Genomic DNA, 17,535 nt, shown 5'->3' with positions numbered 1-17,535 from the left:
ACAAGTCTATACTGATATACATAAATAATCGGATAAATAAGCAAATGAAGAAGAGGCGAATCTCCCTTACAGAAGATTCCGAACGGCATGTGCAGACAGATGCTCCTTCTACACCAACAGCCCCAGTCCCTTCCAGACCCAGAAGAGAAGGAACCACTTCCTAATGCATCTTATGGGGCCAGCATTACCCAGACACTAAAACCACTCAAAGACAGTACAAGACAAGGGCACTACAAACCACTGTCCCACATGACCACACACACAAAAGTTCTCAACAAGCTACTAGGAGTGTGAATCCAGTATATATCAAAATAATGCACGGCCAAGTGGGATTTGTTCCAGCAATGCAAGGCTCAATGTTCTTAGCCTAATCCACCAGATGAACAGGCTGAAGAAGAAATCACATGGTCACATCAAGAATTTGACAAAATTCAACACCCTTTAATGATTTAAAAAAGCCTCAGAAAGCTTGGAATAGAGGGTGACTTCCACCACTTGATAAACATGAACAAAGACCTGTAGATAACATTGTACTTAAGGGTGAGCAGTTGTATGTTTTCCTCCCAAGACCGGGAACAAGGCAAACATGCCCACTCTCATCCAACTTATTCAACACAGCACTGGACACTCCAGCCAGAGCCACTGGCAAGAACAGGCAATAAAAGGCATACAGACCAGAAAAAACCATCCCTATTTACAGATGGCTTAACTGTCTACAGAGAAATGCCTCAAGATTTTACAAGGGGGAAAAAAACCTCCTAGAACCAGTACATTCATTCAGCAAAGTCCCAGGATACATCACCAACTTACAAAAATCAGTTGTATTTCTCAATACTAGCAATGAACATATGAATGCCAAAGTTAAAAAAACAATACCATTTACAGCTCCTTTCTCCAAATGAAATACTTAGATATAAATCTAACAAGACAGGTGTAGGACTTGTATGCTGAAATTGACAAAAAGTGATGAAAGAAATCAGAGAAGTTCATGGATTGGAAGACGAAATACAGTTAAGTAAAATCTATCCAAACTGATCTCTAGATTCAGTAAAATTCCGATAAAAATCCCCCCTAGGAATTTTTATAGATCTGTTAAAAGCAAAAGAACTAGAAGAACCAAAACAATTCTGAAAAAGAACAAAGAATTTGTGTCATCTAATTTTAAGACTGACTATAAAGCTACAGTACTCAGAACAGCATGGTATTAACAAAGGGATAATCAATGGATCAGCGGGCCAGAACTGAAGATCTAGAAGCAGACCCTCACAAATACATCCGATTGATTTCTGATAAAGGTACCATGGCAACTCAATGAAGAAGTGACGCCCTCTATAGCAAATGGTGTTAGAATAATTAGACATCTAGACGTAACCAGTGAGCTCTGACCTAAACTTCTCATCTTAGGTGAAAATGAACTCAAAATGGGTCTTAGTCGAAATGTAAAGCTTACTCCTAGGAAACTTGTAAGATAAAGCAGAGGAGAAATCTTCATTACCTGTGCTTAGGCAAAGCGTCTGTATAGACATGAGCCAAAGACAAGGATCCATGAAAGAAAAACTATGTAAATTAGACATTGTTGAAATAAAAAGATCAAGATTAGAGGGAAAGTTAAGGCACTATAAAAAATGGAAAGAAAAAAAAGAAGCCACAGATTAAGGGAAAATATTTGCAAATCATATGTACATCAAAGGGCTTATATCTAGAACATATAAAGAACTCTCAAAACTCAACAGTGACAGACAATTAGGATATGAGTTCTGCATTATTTATCATATCTAATCACTCACCTGACGTACGTGAGATTAAATCGAATGGGCAGCTGGAAGTCCAGCTGGATGGTAGCGCACTGATGGGGTCTGCCGATAGCATCCTTGATTTTTATGTCAATCTGCAAATTAAATAATGTTTGCTTAGACGCGGTTGCTGTTTTCCTTTTAAACTGCACTCTTTTTGAAGCAGACGGTCTACTTACTTTAGGTCCATAAAAGGCTCCATCTCCAGGGTTCATCTTCCATGGTTTTCCAAAGGCTATCAAGCTATTCTGCAGCTGCTATTTTAAAAAAGAGAGAGAGAGAGAGAGAACACTTAAAACATCTACTGCACTGTACATGTTATCTTGAGCATCTTTTGCATTCCATAAACTACTGAGCAAGGACTGCATAAAGATGTCTAAGAGGGTACCTGCTTTCAGGAAACATACACCTTTTGTTTGGTGGGAAAAGAAGGTGATTTGCTAAACTGTCCCAGGGAACCCCATGTAGGTGTTTAAGGAGGGACGCTTTGGCCTTGCGCCAAGGCAGGGCCCCTCTGCCTTACACACTCCTCAGCTTCGCTCTCCTGGTGACAGTTCCCAGACAGCTCCTGCAGGTGGGCCTTCCCCACGGGAAAAGGCGTGAAATACGGGACCTTGCTGCCGCCTCCACTCGGTGTCAGGTGGATGAGAAGACCAAGGGGGCGCCTCTCTTGCACTTCCTCCTCCTCTGCACGTGTAGCTGGGGTGGGGGGATTTATATGTGCGTGTGAGCAGGAGGCCTTCTTTGGTCTTCGGCCTAAGCCACATGCATTCATTTAGTTAACCTGCATGAAGATGCTCGGGCCTGAAGGTGAGCAATGTACACAGAAGTATTAATAACAAACGGGTTCTTTGCATCTGCTGCTATTCCCTGTGAATACAGATTCTTTGGGAAGCACACCCCTGGCCAGAACACTGCCAAACGCCATCCACGTCCCTGCCATCACCAGAACACGCTGATGCCCATGAAGGGTTGCCATCTGGGAGTAAAGTGCCTGATGGGAAGTCTAACAGTGGTGGTGTCTCGGGGTGGAAGCCAGGGTTACGGAGCAAGCTCTCGGGGTCCTGGTCGGCCTCTCAGGACCCCAGTCAGGGTGGTTCAGGAGCTGGTGCTGGCTGAGGGCCTGGGACAGCAGCTTCCCTCCCACTTAGGACCAGTGAAGGTCACCACCACTGACGGACTTTGCAGGCTGGGAGGCCGCCCTCTCTCTACTCTGTTTTTGAAAGAAGAGACATGTGCATGTGTTTGCAGGGAAAATGAGGCCCCGCGACAGTAGACAACCAAGTGATGGAAAGAATCTGGGGGCTCTCGGGGAGTTGAAGGTCACTCAGAGGTCAGGTTTGGGGGAAGAGCACAAGGCAGAGGCCACTGCTTGTCACTGGGCCTCTGAGGACACAGGGATAGGAAGGCCTCATAGGAGGAGCCAGGGAAGGCTGAGGCAGCTCTCGGTGTAGGCGAGGGAGGGAGGAAAGATCGGAGGGGAGGCGAACCACTGCACTTCACCGGCCTTGACCGTGGACACTGCCCGGCACCCCGGTGAAGGAGAAATCAAGGTCTCGTTTCTCCCCTGCTGTCTGCCTGCCTCCTTCCCCAGTAAACCAAGCCTTTGGCTCCCAGAGGCGCTGGAGGTCTAGGCTGTGCATGCGCTGGGCTCAGACACATTGATTTGCTCGGACCCATGTGGCTATGGGGCTGTAATGTTGTAAGGCATCTTAATGAGTCATTGCAGCTCTGGGAAGGTGGGGCACAGGAGAGATTTGGGGTGGGGCTAATTAACGCAGCCCCAAGGAGCTGATGGATTCACTCCGGTTCCAAGGAGAGAGGACAGAGCAGGGCCACTGAAGAAGGAACCACAGGACTTCTTTAAAAACCATGACATTGCAAACTAAGCAAACCAGAACAGGAACAGAATCACAGATATGGAGATCATTTGGAGGGTTATCAGCTGGGAGGGGAAGGGGGCGAATGCGGGGAGAAGTGCAGGGACTAAGAAGCATCATTGGTAGGTACAAAATAGACAGGGGGGAGTTAAGAATAGTAAAGGAAATGGAGAAGCCGAAGAACTTATATGCATGACCCATGGACATGAACTAAGGGGGTGGGATTGCTGAAGGGAAGAGGGTACCGGGCGGAGGGGGGCAAAGGAAAAAAAAACTGGGACAACTGTAATAGCATAATCAATAAAATACACTTAAAGAATAACTATGACATTAGTTATTATTAGTGACTGGCACTGGAAAGAGGACGAACCAACTTCGATATAAACGTTCAAGTGTGAAACAAGGCGCGGCACTGCTATCACCGCTGTGAAGAGAACAGGGTGACTCCGTCCCATGACCAGCACCTTTATCCCAACACTCCCCCCTGAAACTCCACTGCTGAGCGCGGTGCCTGCACACGGGGTCACTGCAGCCACTCGGGCGTTTCCCGTTCACAAGAACGGAAGGGGAGCACTTGGGGCCTCCTACCTTTTCCGCTTCCTCCCACAGCGCAATCTCTCCCAGAAAGTTTTCGGGCCTCGTGGACAAATTTAATTCAAAGGAGAAGCCAAACGTGGAGTATACGAATTGCAAAAACTGCAAACACCCCTTTATTTCTTCTTCGATCTGAAATTAGAGCAAACGATATAATTTAAATAGAACACCAAATTAAATCCATTGTGGCATTTCTAAAAATTAAAAACAACATTCTTCACATCAAATGGAAATAAAGCATGTTTTCACTGTAGGGTAGTTAAAGACTGTCTGCTCCTTACATGGATGTACACGGAATGCCCACCATGTGGCAGGCATGTGCAGGCCTCCAGCCCAGTGCCAGGGGTGGACAAAGAGGCAGGCAAGGGCACCTCACCGTGACACTGCCACACAGAAGGGGGAAGGGTGCCTGCCCAGAGGACGTGACAGCTGAGCTGCCTTGGGAGGACAGGGAGCAGTCTTCCAGGCGGAAGTAGGGCAGGAGCTCCGGAGAAGAGGCCATGCTGAGTGTAAAGGCTCAGAGGACAGGGAAGCCACAGGGACCTGCCAAGGGCCCCAGCTCTGTGTGACACAAAAGGGGGACAGCCGGGGAGGGTGGTAGGTGACCAGGCAGGAGGCAGGCGGGGGCCAGCGAAAACTGCCTTCAAAGCCAGGGTGAAGTTTGCACTTTTTATCAAGACAGCAATGGAAAATCAATGAAATGTTGTTATTGTTTTTAAAGGAAACTAACACAATCCAATCAGTTTTTTTAAAGTGGGGGTACGGACTGGCAAGATTAGAAGAGAGGCCCATCAGGAAGCCTGTGGGATTTCAGGAGCGAGGTGCTGGTGGCCTGAACTAAAGAGAAGCATCGGGAACACAGAGAAGCTGATGCACTGGCAGGATAGCTGACCTTTCATTCCCTCACTGACAGTAATTACCCATGTGCCAGGCACCGGCTGGATGTTGGGCGCGCGGGAATGCATGAAATTATTCAGGAACTAATGGTGTTTAGGGAGAGCTGTTAACAACAGGGCTCGTGATGAACTGGACATGGGTGAGAAGTGAGGGACACCGGCTGTCCGGTGTCCAGGAGGAGGACGACGTGGTCTGAGACACAAAAGGAGTCTGGTCTGGAAACAGTGAACGTGAGGGTGCTTGGGATTCTTTCATCGCATTTCGCAGCTTGCGGCATACAAGCCCTTTGCTGGCTTTCCACCACAGGGTTACTTTTATTTTGAGTGATTATAACCGACGCTGTATTTTTGACTTCATCACCCACGGGCCCACTGCTAGGAAAGGGAAGTAGAATTGGTTTCTGCCGCAGACCTTGTGTCCTGAGATATCAGAGCTGCAAAATACACGCAGCAGAAACTGGAGCTGGAAGGAGAAACAGACAAATCCACAGCGTAGGGGAGACTTCATCATCCCTCTCGCGACAGCTGACAGGACAACTAGACAGGAAATCAGCTGGGAGACGGGCGGGCTCCCATCACCATAAACCACCGGGGTCTCGCTGTCCTACGGAAAACACCCCACCCAGCAGCAGCAAAACATGCGTCTGTTCAAGTGCACACAAAGCACACGCACCAGCATGGACCCTATCCTGGGCCATTAACAAACTCAACCACATTTTTGAAAGTTAAAGTCATACAAAGTACTTTTTTCTGACCATGGTGGAGTTAAACTAGAAATCAATGACAGAAAGATAACAGGAAAATATCCAAATGCTTTGAACACACACTTCTAAATAACCCATGGGTTCAAGGGGAAGTCGCAAGAGAAATTAAAAGAAAAAATACACTGAGCAGAGTGGAAATAAAAATACAACAGATTAAAAGTTACAGACAGAGCAAGAGCAGTGCTAACAGCCAAACACGGAGCACTAAGTGTGTACAGTATAAAAGAAAGGTCTCGAAGTCAATAATCTAGGCTCCCACCTCACCATCTAGGGGGGAAAAGGCAAAGTAAACCCAAAACTCTAAGAAATATGTAAATACCTCCAAAGAATTTATCCATTGCATCTAAGTCATTAAATTTATTGGCATAAGGTTGTTCACAGTATTGGCTTATTATCTTTTTAATATTTATAGATTGTAGTAATCTCACTTCTCTCATTCCTCATATTTTTAATTCATGTACCTTTTTTCTCTGATCAGTCTGATTAAAGGTTTATGAATTTTATTAGTCTCAGAGAACCAATCTTTGCTTTTTACTGATATTTCATGTTATTTTCCTTTTTCCGATTTTATTATTTCTGATGTTACTATTTTCTTCCTTCTGCTTACTTCTAATGGAATTTGCTCTTCTTTTCTTTTTTTTTAGGTTGCTGGTTTGGGATCATTCTTCTTTCCTAACGTGGGAACTCAGTGCTATAGATGTCCCTCTAGGACCATTTTAATGGTGTCCCACACATTTGGATGTGTTTAATTTCCTCTCCACTTTGTTTGGTATATAATACTTTCCAATTTCCCTTTGATTTCTTCTTTGACACACAGGCTGTTGACAAGTGTGTTATTTACTCACCAAATATTTGGGGATTGTCCAGATAACTTTCTGTTATTGACTTCTAATTTAATTCCACTGTGGCCAGAAAAACACATTTTCTATGAACAGAATCCTTTGAAATTCATTCAGACTTGTTTTATGGCCCAGAATACTGTCTACCTTGGTAAATGTACTCTATGCACTTTCAAAGAACGCATACTCTGTTACTGGTTGGAGCATTCTGTAAACGTTGATTAGGTGAAATTGTTGGGTAGTGGCCCTTTGCATGACAATTTTACTTTGAATCAACATAAAAACCTATAAAAAGTAAAGTCTAACTTCTACGCAATATTGAAAAACAAAAACATCCAAAATTCTACCCAATCTCTTAAGATATTAGACATAATGTATTTAAGTTAATAAAACTGGAGGAAGCTTATAAGAGAAACAATAATAAATTTCATGCCAAGAGATTAATGACCTACGACCCAATTTGAGAATGATAAAAATTAGAGCTGAATGAGACTTCAGACTAGAGCAAACTTCTTACTTACAGCGACTCTGCCAGAGTAAGAGGTGCTCTGAGACCCAGAGGCCAAGGCCAGACGCGGAATCTGTGCCCACCACGCGTCACCCCTGCATTGCTGTGTACCTGCTCCACGGTGCAGAAGATGTGCGCGTCATCCTGCTGGAAGCGCCTAACTCGGGACAGGCCACTTAAAGTCCCCGACAGTTCATTTCTATGAAGAACTCCAAAATCGGCAAATCTAATAGGCATTTCCCTCCAAGATCGCGGACGATGGGCGAACATTAGACTAGAAAATATGCATAAACACACACCTTTCACTTAGCTTAGAAAAGATGGCATAACTATCTGAATATTAACAAATTACAACTACGCCTTAAGATTTGTAGACACTTTATCCTGGTTCTTAGATCACAAGGTTTAAGAATGTTTCTTCTCCTACGCATTACTGAACCTTGAACTGGCATCATTATAGCTCCCTGTGAACCAGAAATGCTGCTCCCTATTCCCATTTCCCCGGTGAATTTCCACTTACCGTTTGCATTTCATTTCAAAGGCTACCTCTTAAGTAAAGCCCCTTCCTGGACCCTTCCCCAGACAGGGCTTCCCTTAAGCTCCAAGAGTACCTGGAACATGCCACTATTTTGACACTGGTCTTACTTTTTAAAACACTGGCTTTCTATATACGTGTCCCTGCCCCACTCTGCTCCGAGGAAGCGGACTCTCTTAATCCCCCCTGTGTTCCCAGCACCAAGCACTGCAGGGACGTGACGAAGGCTCTCTGTTGAGGTAATGATGTCCCTTCTGCAGAAAGCACCCCCCGCGGCTCCCGTGTCCCCTCCCCACTAAGTCGCGGAGGTCCTACTTTCTTATTCTGAGGCGTGCGAATACAAAGTTACGTTTTCTTCTTCCACTCAGCCTTCCTCATAGTCAGAGTCGAAATCACAGGCTACAGCTTCAGATGGTACCTCATGGGAAATTGCGTTAATATGTTGTTAATGCAAGTGTTTCAGAGAATGCAAAGCGCTAGATGGACCTCCACCGTCTGTTTCAAAAGAGAGGTTATAGACTATTTACATGCCAGTTTTCACAAATCTAAAGGGAAATATATGTTGTTTACCTGCTGCCAGCATAAAGCTGAACTTCTTTTAGTGTTTACTGAAAAGGACTAAGAGCTTTATTCAGTGTTCAGAGGTTTGTTTTAATAGTTACCTTCTAAAGTCAATTTACGCAAAACTATGTATGTTGATGAGGCAAAACTATAATAACTGAGATTTTTTGTGTGTGGAGAACTGTGTCTGTTCACTTCTGGTTATAAAATTGGTTTGTCCTACAAGCTTAATGTGCATGCCAACTTTATGACAATTACAGTCTTTCGGGGAATCTAAAACAACACCAGCCAGAAGAGGTACCATTACTTTAGGTACCACTAAGAAAAAAACCACCCATTAATTCAATTCTTACATAATGCTAAATACCCCCAATCGCAGATGCGTCCCAATTTCAAAGATGTTGAAATGTGGGAGGAAAAGTTATCTTGGAATTAATGAAACCCAGTTGCCCACTGATCACAACCTCACTGGACTTATTATAATCAACTCAAACAACACATAAGAACAGAATGTTTGGCAAATGTGTGTATTTGAATTGTATTATGATTATGAAGAAAAATACTATAATAATTTATAAAAGTTGATACATAATATTATCTCTAAGCAGCACAAAACATTAAATGGCTTCCAGCTAACACTGCACACCTGCCAAAGATCAACCATATTTTAAATAGTACACTCCTCCTCCAGAATGAAGTAACTTGGAAAAGATAATTAGTAACCAACCTTCTTCAGATTAAAAGAGTTGCTTAACCAAAAAAGTAAAATATGTAAAAATGCTGAAAGCTCATTGGGATGGAGTGAGCTCTGTGCTCTTATGCAAAGGTCTTCTTGACGTTTTTAAAGATTTTATTTTTAGAAAGAAAGGAAGGGAGGGAGAAAGAGAGGAAAACATCACTGTGTGGTTGCCTCTCGTGCACCCCCAACTGGGGACCTGGCCTGCAACCCAGGCCTGTGCCCTGACTGGGAATCGAACCTGTGACCCTTTGGTTCGCAGGCTGGCACTCAGTCCACTGAGCCACACCAGCCAGGGCTCCTTAACTTTCAATACTCACCAATGCCCTGGACAATTCATGGGCTTAAGGGCAAAAGTGTCTTTCTCAACGTCAAAGGTGAACATGTTCTGGCTGTAATGCTGCCAGTGGCCTGAGACTTCCCAGAGTTTGCTGTTGTACATGTTGGGAGACAGCACTTCCGTGAAGTTACGGCGGTGATACTCCTCCTGGAAGAAAACGCATTCAACGTTCAGGTCTGCGAGGACAGACCACAAAGCCGTGCAAAGTCTTATTGTGAGCCGATGTTCTCAACTCAGGGTGACCTCATATTAATTTATAATTAATATGCCCTCGGCTTTAGGTGTGATGCTTTCAGCATCATGAAAGAAAGATTAATGTATACTCGGTAGAATTTTCACATTAAGTATACTTCTTTTATAATGTACAATAGCATACAGTATCTTAAGTTTTAATTCTTTGAAAATCAATAATTGAAATATTTATAAAAGCATAAATCTACAGGGCCAAAGAGAAAGGAGAGAAAAGCAAAGTTATATACTTTGGAATCCGGAAAGTAGAACCTGGGAAAAGTGGAACTAAATGGGCAAACCCAGAGAGAAGCCTCCTTTAGCGGATAGAGTTCCAGGATCCAGAGTCTAAGGCACTGGTCTTGTCTTCTATTTTTTGTGTTTTTACTGGGAATTTCATTGCCATTCTGGAACTCAGTACTGTGTCTTTGGCTTTTTCTCTCTGGAAACTTTTAGAATATTTCCTTTATCTCGGAAGCTTTAGAATCTCTCAGTAATGTGCCCTGGTACCCAAGGAAAGAATGTTTCTACAAAAACAAAAACAAAAAAAAAACAGACATACCTCTGTTGGGAGCTGAGCCTGTCCCTTGCCCGTTTGGGGACAGGGATCCCTATGCTGCTGAGCCCCCAGGCAGAGAATGCCTCACCCCCCTGGCCGGGATGACTGAGCCCAGCGACCGGGGAGACAGTGCTGCTGTTACATAATGGAGCGAGAAGGACGCCGTCTGGAACGCAGGGCGGAGCCTCAAGCACTTCCACACCCAACAACGGTCAGAGAACCCCAGCAACCCCCTGCCAACGGGACCGCTGAGAACGTGGGTCCTTTGGGAGGAAGAGCTAGGTCCTCCACTACTGTGGGTTGAACTGTAACCCCCCAGAAAGGTGTGTTGCAGTCCTAGCCCCCAGGACCTCAGAATGGGACCTTGTTTGAAAACAGAGGCTTTGGAGCGGCCATCAAGTTACGAGGAGGTTGTTAAGAGTGGGTCATATCCAATGTGACCGATGTCCTTATAAAGAAGAGGAAATCTGGAGAAAGACAAACACACGTGGAGCAGAGACGACACACAGACACACGGGAGAACGCCGTGTGATGACAGAAGACTGGAGCGAGGCCCCGACAGGCCAGGACAACTGACAAGCCACCCCTGACGAGGAGAGGGCAAGGAAGGGCCAGTTCCCTCCGGGTGTCAGAGGGAGTGTGGCTTAGCCCGCACCCGCCTCCCACGCATCTGGCCTCTAGAACTGCACTATGGTGACTCCCTGCAGTTTTAGGCCCCTCCGCTAACCGTACTTTGTTAGACACCCTGGGAAGGCAACAGACCCACCAAGTAAAACTCGGTCCGTGCGAACCCCAGGTGCCGGGCACACCACCGCCCCTTGTCAGTTACCTGAACCGGGCCACGCCTCTGTAAGCGCTTCCTTCGCCAGACGCTCTTCGGTTAAACCCTTCAGTGCACCTGTCAGGACTGTGTCTGCACAGGAGGTCAGGGTTTCAGATACGATATGTCTGCAAAGACGAGCTTGGTTTGGAAATGCACTGAGTCCAGGGCAGTGGGAGCAGGAAGCAAACGTTCTCCAAGTGGTTAGCAGGGGAACAGTGAGGGAGCCACTGTCCTCTCCACCCGACGGTCACAGCCGCGCACCCACGCATCAGGCAGATCAGATTCCAGCCACTAACGTGGCGCGACTGAGGCGTTTTACAAAGGGAGCCCCGCTACGCTGCTGCTGGGAATGTGAAACAATGGTCACTTTAGAAAACCGGTGGCGCTTTCTTACAAACACCAAGTTACCATATGACGCTGAAATCGCACTCCTAGGTATTCGCCCAAGTAAAATGAAAACTGACATTCACACAAAAACCCTGTGCTGGGGACGCTGAGAAAGCCATGCAGAGGTGCGCACGGGCCACTTCCCCTGAGCAGCAGCGATGGCCCAAAGGACGGGACCAGAGCCAGGGGAGAACAGAACTGAATCCGGACCATCCAGCATTTTTTGACCCAAGAGCCTCTCTAGTAATTTCTATATACAGTATCCAGCATATTAATAACAAATTACTAGATATGGGAAGAGGCAAGACCACATAACAGAAAAACAAGGAAAACATAGTTAAAGAACCTGTAACGTTTGTGTTTGTGTGTGTGTGTGTGTGTGTGTTTTGCACAAGAAAGGCCGATTTTTTCAGACAAGGGTACCTGGGAGTTCAAAGCTATCTGCCTCAATCTGCGTCTGCCAAATACCCCCATTCCGAGACTCGGGGGCCCCGTCCTGCCCACCTATGCCCCTACCTCAGCATAAGAGACCCTGGGGGCTGTGTACTTAAATGGCCGCGCACCTCTGCCGCTCATACAGTCAGACCTTGGACCTGACCATCAGCCGTGCCTGTCCTGCATCTAGAAGAGATAAGACAGTCCTTTAAGGCCACCGCACTCTGCCCCCAACCTAGAGAGTTCAACGGGCCAGGGGCTGTGTTGTTTCTCCAGCAGCGACAATGCGCATCATCACCTCCTGCTGAAGCCTCGGGTAAAATCCAGTGGTTCTTCAGGTCTCACCTCACCGCCCGCTCATCTACTGTGGGCTCAGACTGGCTAATCCCTAGGGAAGATGTGCAGCCCAGGTGAGAAAGCCGTAGAGGTCAGCTTCCAGGGGCACAGCGCGAGAAAAGGAGGGGAAATAAACGAGACGGGGACCCAGAGACCTAACCAGCACATGTAAAAGAGTCTTTTTCTTTTCCCCAGGAAGTTCTTGAGGAAAGTGCTTCCCCAAATAAGATGGAAAAAAACCAGGAAGAGGGATAAGGGACGAAGATAGGAAAGAGATGAGGGGAGAAGCCAGGATGATGACGAAAAGAAGTCTTAAGACATAATTCCAGAGTGGGAAGATCAAATTTGAAAAAAAAGTTTACTGAGAGATTACCCAAATCATCAGACCATACTGCAGGGAAGTTTCAGGAGTTGTGACAGAAAGCTGAGGATGGATTAGTGATACGCACTGAGAAAATGGAGTCAATGAAAATTTTAGGTGATCATTAATTATAAGAAAGACAAGAGGAGCACAGGAAAGAAAATGTAGCCCTGACTGGCATGGCTCAGTGGGTGGGGCATCATCACACAAACTGAGAAGTTGCAGGTTCGATTCTCGGTCTGGGCACATGCCTGGGCTGTGGGCCTGGTCCCTGATCAGGGCATGTGCAAGACAACTGATCCATGTTTTTCTCGCACATGGATGTTTCTCTCCCTTACTTTCTCCCTCCCTTCCCCCTCTCTAAAAATAAATAAATAAAATCTTTAAAAATAAGGAAGGAAATGTAACCCCAGTAGTCCACGTGGATCATGTCTGAACAGTATCCACAGCACACAGCCCTATTAGAGACTTTCTAACCTATGAACTTGTACTACAGGCTAGTATCTTACAGAATTGTCTTCTTACTCTTTGCTCTGCAGCTGCCAAATCGCCACAGACAGTGAAGAAGCCCCAGGGCCACATTCTGAGAAGCAAAGCTTCACCGTGCAGCATTCTGTGCCAGAGAGGACCCCTCCTCCCTCTCCTCTTCCGCAGGAGCTCCACACTGGCTCTAAGGCTTACCTTTGTATGGTACGCGCTCTGGACACTTAGATGCGCCACAGAGACATTTAATAAAATCCAAGAATGCATTTAACTCAGGGAAAATACAAATTACCTCAGTGTTTTTATTAGAAGGCACAACCTGTATTCTTCTTGGAGGCTCCAAATTCTTAATGTTACTAAAATGAAATTAGTGGAAATGCTTCACCATTTTACTATGAGAGGAAATAGTAAAATGCTAAATGCAGTGGAATAAGAATAAAATGCTTTAGTAATTAACTTACTCGTATGAAATCCATAAGTGTGTTATAAATGAAGGCTCCTCTGGGCAGGAAAAAACAGCTTCCAGGACTCAGATCATGGAAAAAGAAAAGTTCCTGATCCTAGAATAAAACAATAACTGGATTTCAGATTTCACTGAGTCAGCCCCCATGCCCATTTGCTAATAATTGACGTTCCAAAGTCCCTCAATACTTCTATCTAACTACATGTATTAGCGCATGGAAAACCACAACTTGTATTCACGGTCACTAAACTTTGAACTTGGCTTTCTTTTCCCCTTGTATTCACTGCTACTTTCCTCCTTAGCATCTTGGAGGATGGGTTTCACGGGGAGAAAACATTGCAGAAAGATCAGAAATGTTCGCCACCCAGCGAGACACGGGCACACGGACTCTGCCAGGGAATGCCAGCCCATCACGAGACACAGCTCAGCGGTGGCAGAACTGAGGCTAAAACCCAGGTCTTCCCGCTTTCCAATCTCATTCTTTCTTTCTGCTCTGCTTCCCAAATACACGACACATTCTCGAAATAGACACAAGTTCCTAAGAGCAACATTATTTTTTATATCATGATAAAAATGAGAGAAGGGTGCAATTTTAAAACTCTGATGAAAGAGACAGGAAGGAAGGACGTTAGCAGCACTAGAGCATTAGCACGAAAGAACTCCACAGCCAACTATGAGTGCCAGCCAAATCGACGATGAGAGAAGAAATATTTGTCAAACAATTTAGTTTGGGGACATAATCGTAAGCCAACAGAGGGACGCAGCAGCTCAGGAGTGATTAGGATGCCCAGCCTACCTTCCCGATTTTCCTGTGATCTCGGTTCTTGGCTTCCTCTTGGAACTTTTCCCAGGCTTTCATCATCTTGTTAGCAGGAAAGGATATCCCATAGACCCTCTGCAGTGTCTCCATTTTGGGATTGCCCTCCCAGTACGTTGAGGAATTCTAAACAACAAAACAACCTTTTGGGAAGCATATCTAACATGTGTTTATAAACCAAATCAGTCTTAAGTATGTCCACAGTTTTCCGATATAGCATCACCATAGCTTCCTTCACGGTGACTTTTTGTAGCACTGGAAAGAATCTTAAACTGGTTCTACTGAAGCCTTCCCAGTCCAAATTCATTGGCAAGCGATGTAAGGGGGCGACTCTGGGTTCCAAGAATGAAAAGGGAGAAACAGTGGGAAGAAGGGAAGGCTAAATGGCAATTGTAATCAGCAAGCAAGAAGGGGCGGCAGAGGAAGAAGACAGGAAGTGAAGCTAGGAGGACTGAGCTGCCATCAACGCTCGGGTATGTGGGAGAAGGTCAAGGTGAGGACCACAAGTCAGTCTCCTGCATCTTGATTCTCAGGGCAACGTTTTCTCCATTCTACCACCATGTCCCTTTGGCCTTGGCTTTTATCCTACAATACATATTCTACATGCACATAAATGCTCTTGTTCACATTAGAGTGCTTTAAGAAAACCACAATATCATAAAATATCATATGAAAAAGAAATGCATTGTAACACTTATAGTAAGGTTAAATGATAATTATAAGCTATATGTAATATCCTAATTATCAAAATTCTTTTAAGAATTATCGTTAGAAGCCCATGTAAAAATCAAACAATTGTCTTTTAAAATAGCAAGATGTTCACATTGTAAAAGATATGATTAAATCCCTAATTATTTAGTTCACCTTAAGTTTGCTGTATTAAAAGTAGTAAGTCCTTACCTTGAAAATTTTTATGGTTTTAATTTTCCCAGTGTGTCTCACGTGGGGACCTTTACAAAGGTCAATTAGTGAACCGCACCTATAACGAAATATTGAAGACATGCCAGACTGTTATAGTTTTTTGGACTATTCATTATAAGCCATGTTCTCATATGATTTAAGCAAAGGATTTCACTTGATTGTATATTTTGGGGCAATTTTTCATTCAGGGACAGTTTAAATGAGAAAATAATAACTCCCCTTTGGCGATAACACTTCAGAGCCCCTAACGAAAGTAGTGTATCAATCTGCAAGCTTACAAATCAACACCCACCCGAAGGTAAACTGCTTGTGCTGCTAACGCCTTCTAGGCAGCAGTTTTAAAACGTACGCACACGTTACCTGTAAACGGTGGTAGTTGGAGTGTCAACCTTCTCCTTCAAAATGCGGCATTTAAAGGTATTGTACTGCAGAGAAAAACAGATTTACATATTATTAGATAAACTGTTTCAGTGGAAACAAATGTACTCTTCCCCCCAACACACTGAATGGGTGTCTACTAGGCCCCCTGTGCTGAGCTCCTCGGAACCCAGAGAGCTCACGGCCTGGAGTCGCACTGCCCGGTACAGGGGCCACGTACATTATGAGTGCAAAATACACTGGGTTTTCCAGGCATACTGAGAAAAAAAAGAATGTAAAATAGCTTAGTAATCATTTTTTTTATGTTGGTTACATGTTGAAGTGATATTTCAATAACACTAGGTTAACAAAAATGTTGTAAAAACCAATTTCACTTTTCTTTTACTTTTAAAATTTAAGCTGGCATGCGAGGATCAGATTTGTGGATCACATCATATTTCCACTTGGACAGCAGTGTTCTAGGAGACTCCAATTTTAACTGCACAAAACACATAAAATTCTGCGGAAACAACTACATTATTGAGTTGTGTGGAAACACAGTTTATGTTAAGTGATCATATCATTCCCCTTAAACACCTATCAGATGCTTTTCCTTTCTCAGTTGCTTCCATCACTCTTACCGCGGCGCCGGCCCCTTACATTAAATAACTACTTGGCGAAGGGGGTTGTTAAGGAAGCGGAAGGAAAAACACTGGCATGACTCAGCGGTTTCATACCAATATGTTCAAACCCAAACATTTTTCTTTGCAAAGGTTTGTGTTTGGTTCTCAACCCGCAGAATGGGAGAAGACAAACGCACAGCACATATCTAATAAAGGATCAATATCCAAAATGTACGAAGAACTGCAACTCAACAACAAAAAAAACAACCACCCATTTCAAAACGGACAAAAAGCTTGAACAGACATTTCTCCAAATAAGACACATAAATGGTCAATAAGCACATGAAAAGACGGTTAACATAACTAGTTTTTAGAGAGGTGCCAAGCAAAACCACAATGAGATACTATATCACACCCATTAGGATGGCTACTATAAAAAATAAAAAATAAATTACAAAAACCCAGAAAAATCAGTGTTGGCAAGTATGTATGTGGAGAAACTGAACACGTGTGCAGCGCTGGTGGGAATGTAGACTCGTGCAGCCGCTATGGCAAGTATCACATTGGCTCAAAATATAAAACAGATTCTATATAATTCAGCAATTCCATACCTGGGCGTGTCCCCAAAAGAACTGAAAGCAGGGACTTGAACAGGTATATCTGGATAGCCGTGTTCATAGGAAACATCTTTCACAATATTAAAAGGATGGGAGCAACCCCAGTGCCCGCTGACGAATGAATAAACAGAATAAGGTCTTGCACATGCCATGGACTATTATTCAACCCCCAAAAAGGAAGAAAATTCTGGCGCGTGCTACAACATGGGTGAACCTTGAGGATCTCGAGCTGAGTAAGACAGCCAGTCACAAAAATGACAGGTGTTGTATTATTCCATTTATACGAGGCGCTAAGAGTAGTGGAATTCACAGACAGAAAGAGCAGGTGAGGGATGGAACGTCAGTGTGTAAGGGTGTAGGGTCTCAGCTGGGGAAGATAAAATAGCTCCGGAGGTGGATGGCAGTAAATGGTGGCACTTAATGCCACAGCGCAGTACACTTCGAGATGGTTAAAATGGCAAATTTTATATTTTGGATATTTACCACACACACACACACACAAAAAAAAAATAACACAAGTAGCTACCACTTTTACTAAACCCTAAATCTATTTTTTTAATTCAAATCCACAAAACTAACAATATTGTGCTTTCAAATTCTGTGACTTCTCTGATATGCATGATTTTAAAAATAAAATTAAGAATTTATTTAAATAAAAAAAAAATAGAAGAGAATATAT

The 17,535-nt window shown here is 44.3% G+C and overlaps 1 protein-coding gene across 1 annotated transcript in view; it reads right to left on the bottom strand.

Annotated features, from left to right (window-relative positions):
* The window catches only part of TARS3 (threonyl-tRNA synthetase 3), a 37,944-nt gene that overhangs the window by 5,096 nt on the left and 15,313 nt on the right, over positions 1–17,535 (bottom strand). Inside the window, exons 7-15 of the mRNA XM_090263849.1 lie at positions 15,620–15,684; positions 15,239–15,317; positions 14,318–14,464; positions 13,520–13,618; positions 9,427–9,593; positions 7,386–7,548; positions 4,262–4,399; positions 1,973–2,050; positions 1,788–1,888 (exon numbers count right to left, since the gene is read on the bottom strand). Of these exons, the coding sequence (XP_090119975.1) occupies positions 1,788–1,888; positions 1,973–2,050; positions 4,262–4,399; positions 7,386–7,548; positions 9,427–9,593; positions 13,520–13,618; positions 14,318–14,464; positions 15,239–15,317; positions 15,620–15,684 (1,037 nt within the window). The remainder of the gene's footprint in view (positions 1–1,787; positions 1,889–1,972; positions 2,051–4,261; positions 4,400–7,385; positions 7,549–9,426; positions 9,594–13,519; positions 13,619–14,317; positions 14,465–15,238; positions 15,318–15,619; positions 15,685–17,535) is intronic.

The sequence above is a fragment of the Furipterus horrens genome, unplaced genomic scaffold (assembly GCF_987537825.1).
Source record: "Furipterus horrens unplaced genomic scaffold, mFurHor1.1.pri manual_scaffold_16, whole genome shotgun sequence".
In the NCBI taxonomy this organism is placed as follows: Eukaryota; Metazoa; Chordata; class Mammalia; order Chiroptera; family Furipteridae; genus Furipterus; species Furipterus horrens.
The sequence above is the reverse complement of the archived record's forward strand: the minus strand, read 5'-3'. Positions and strand labels throughout refer to the sequence as shown.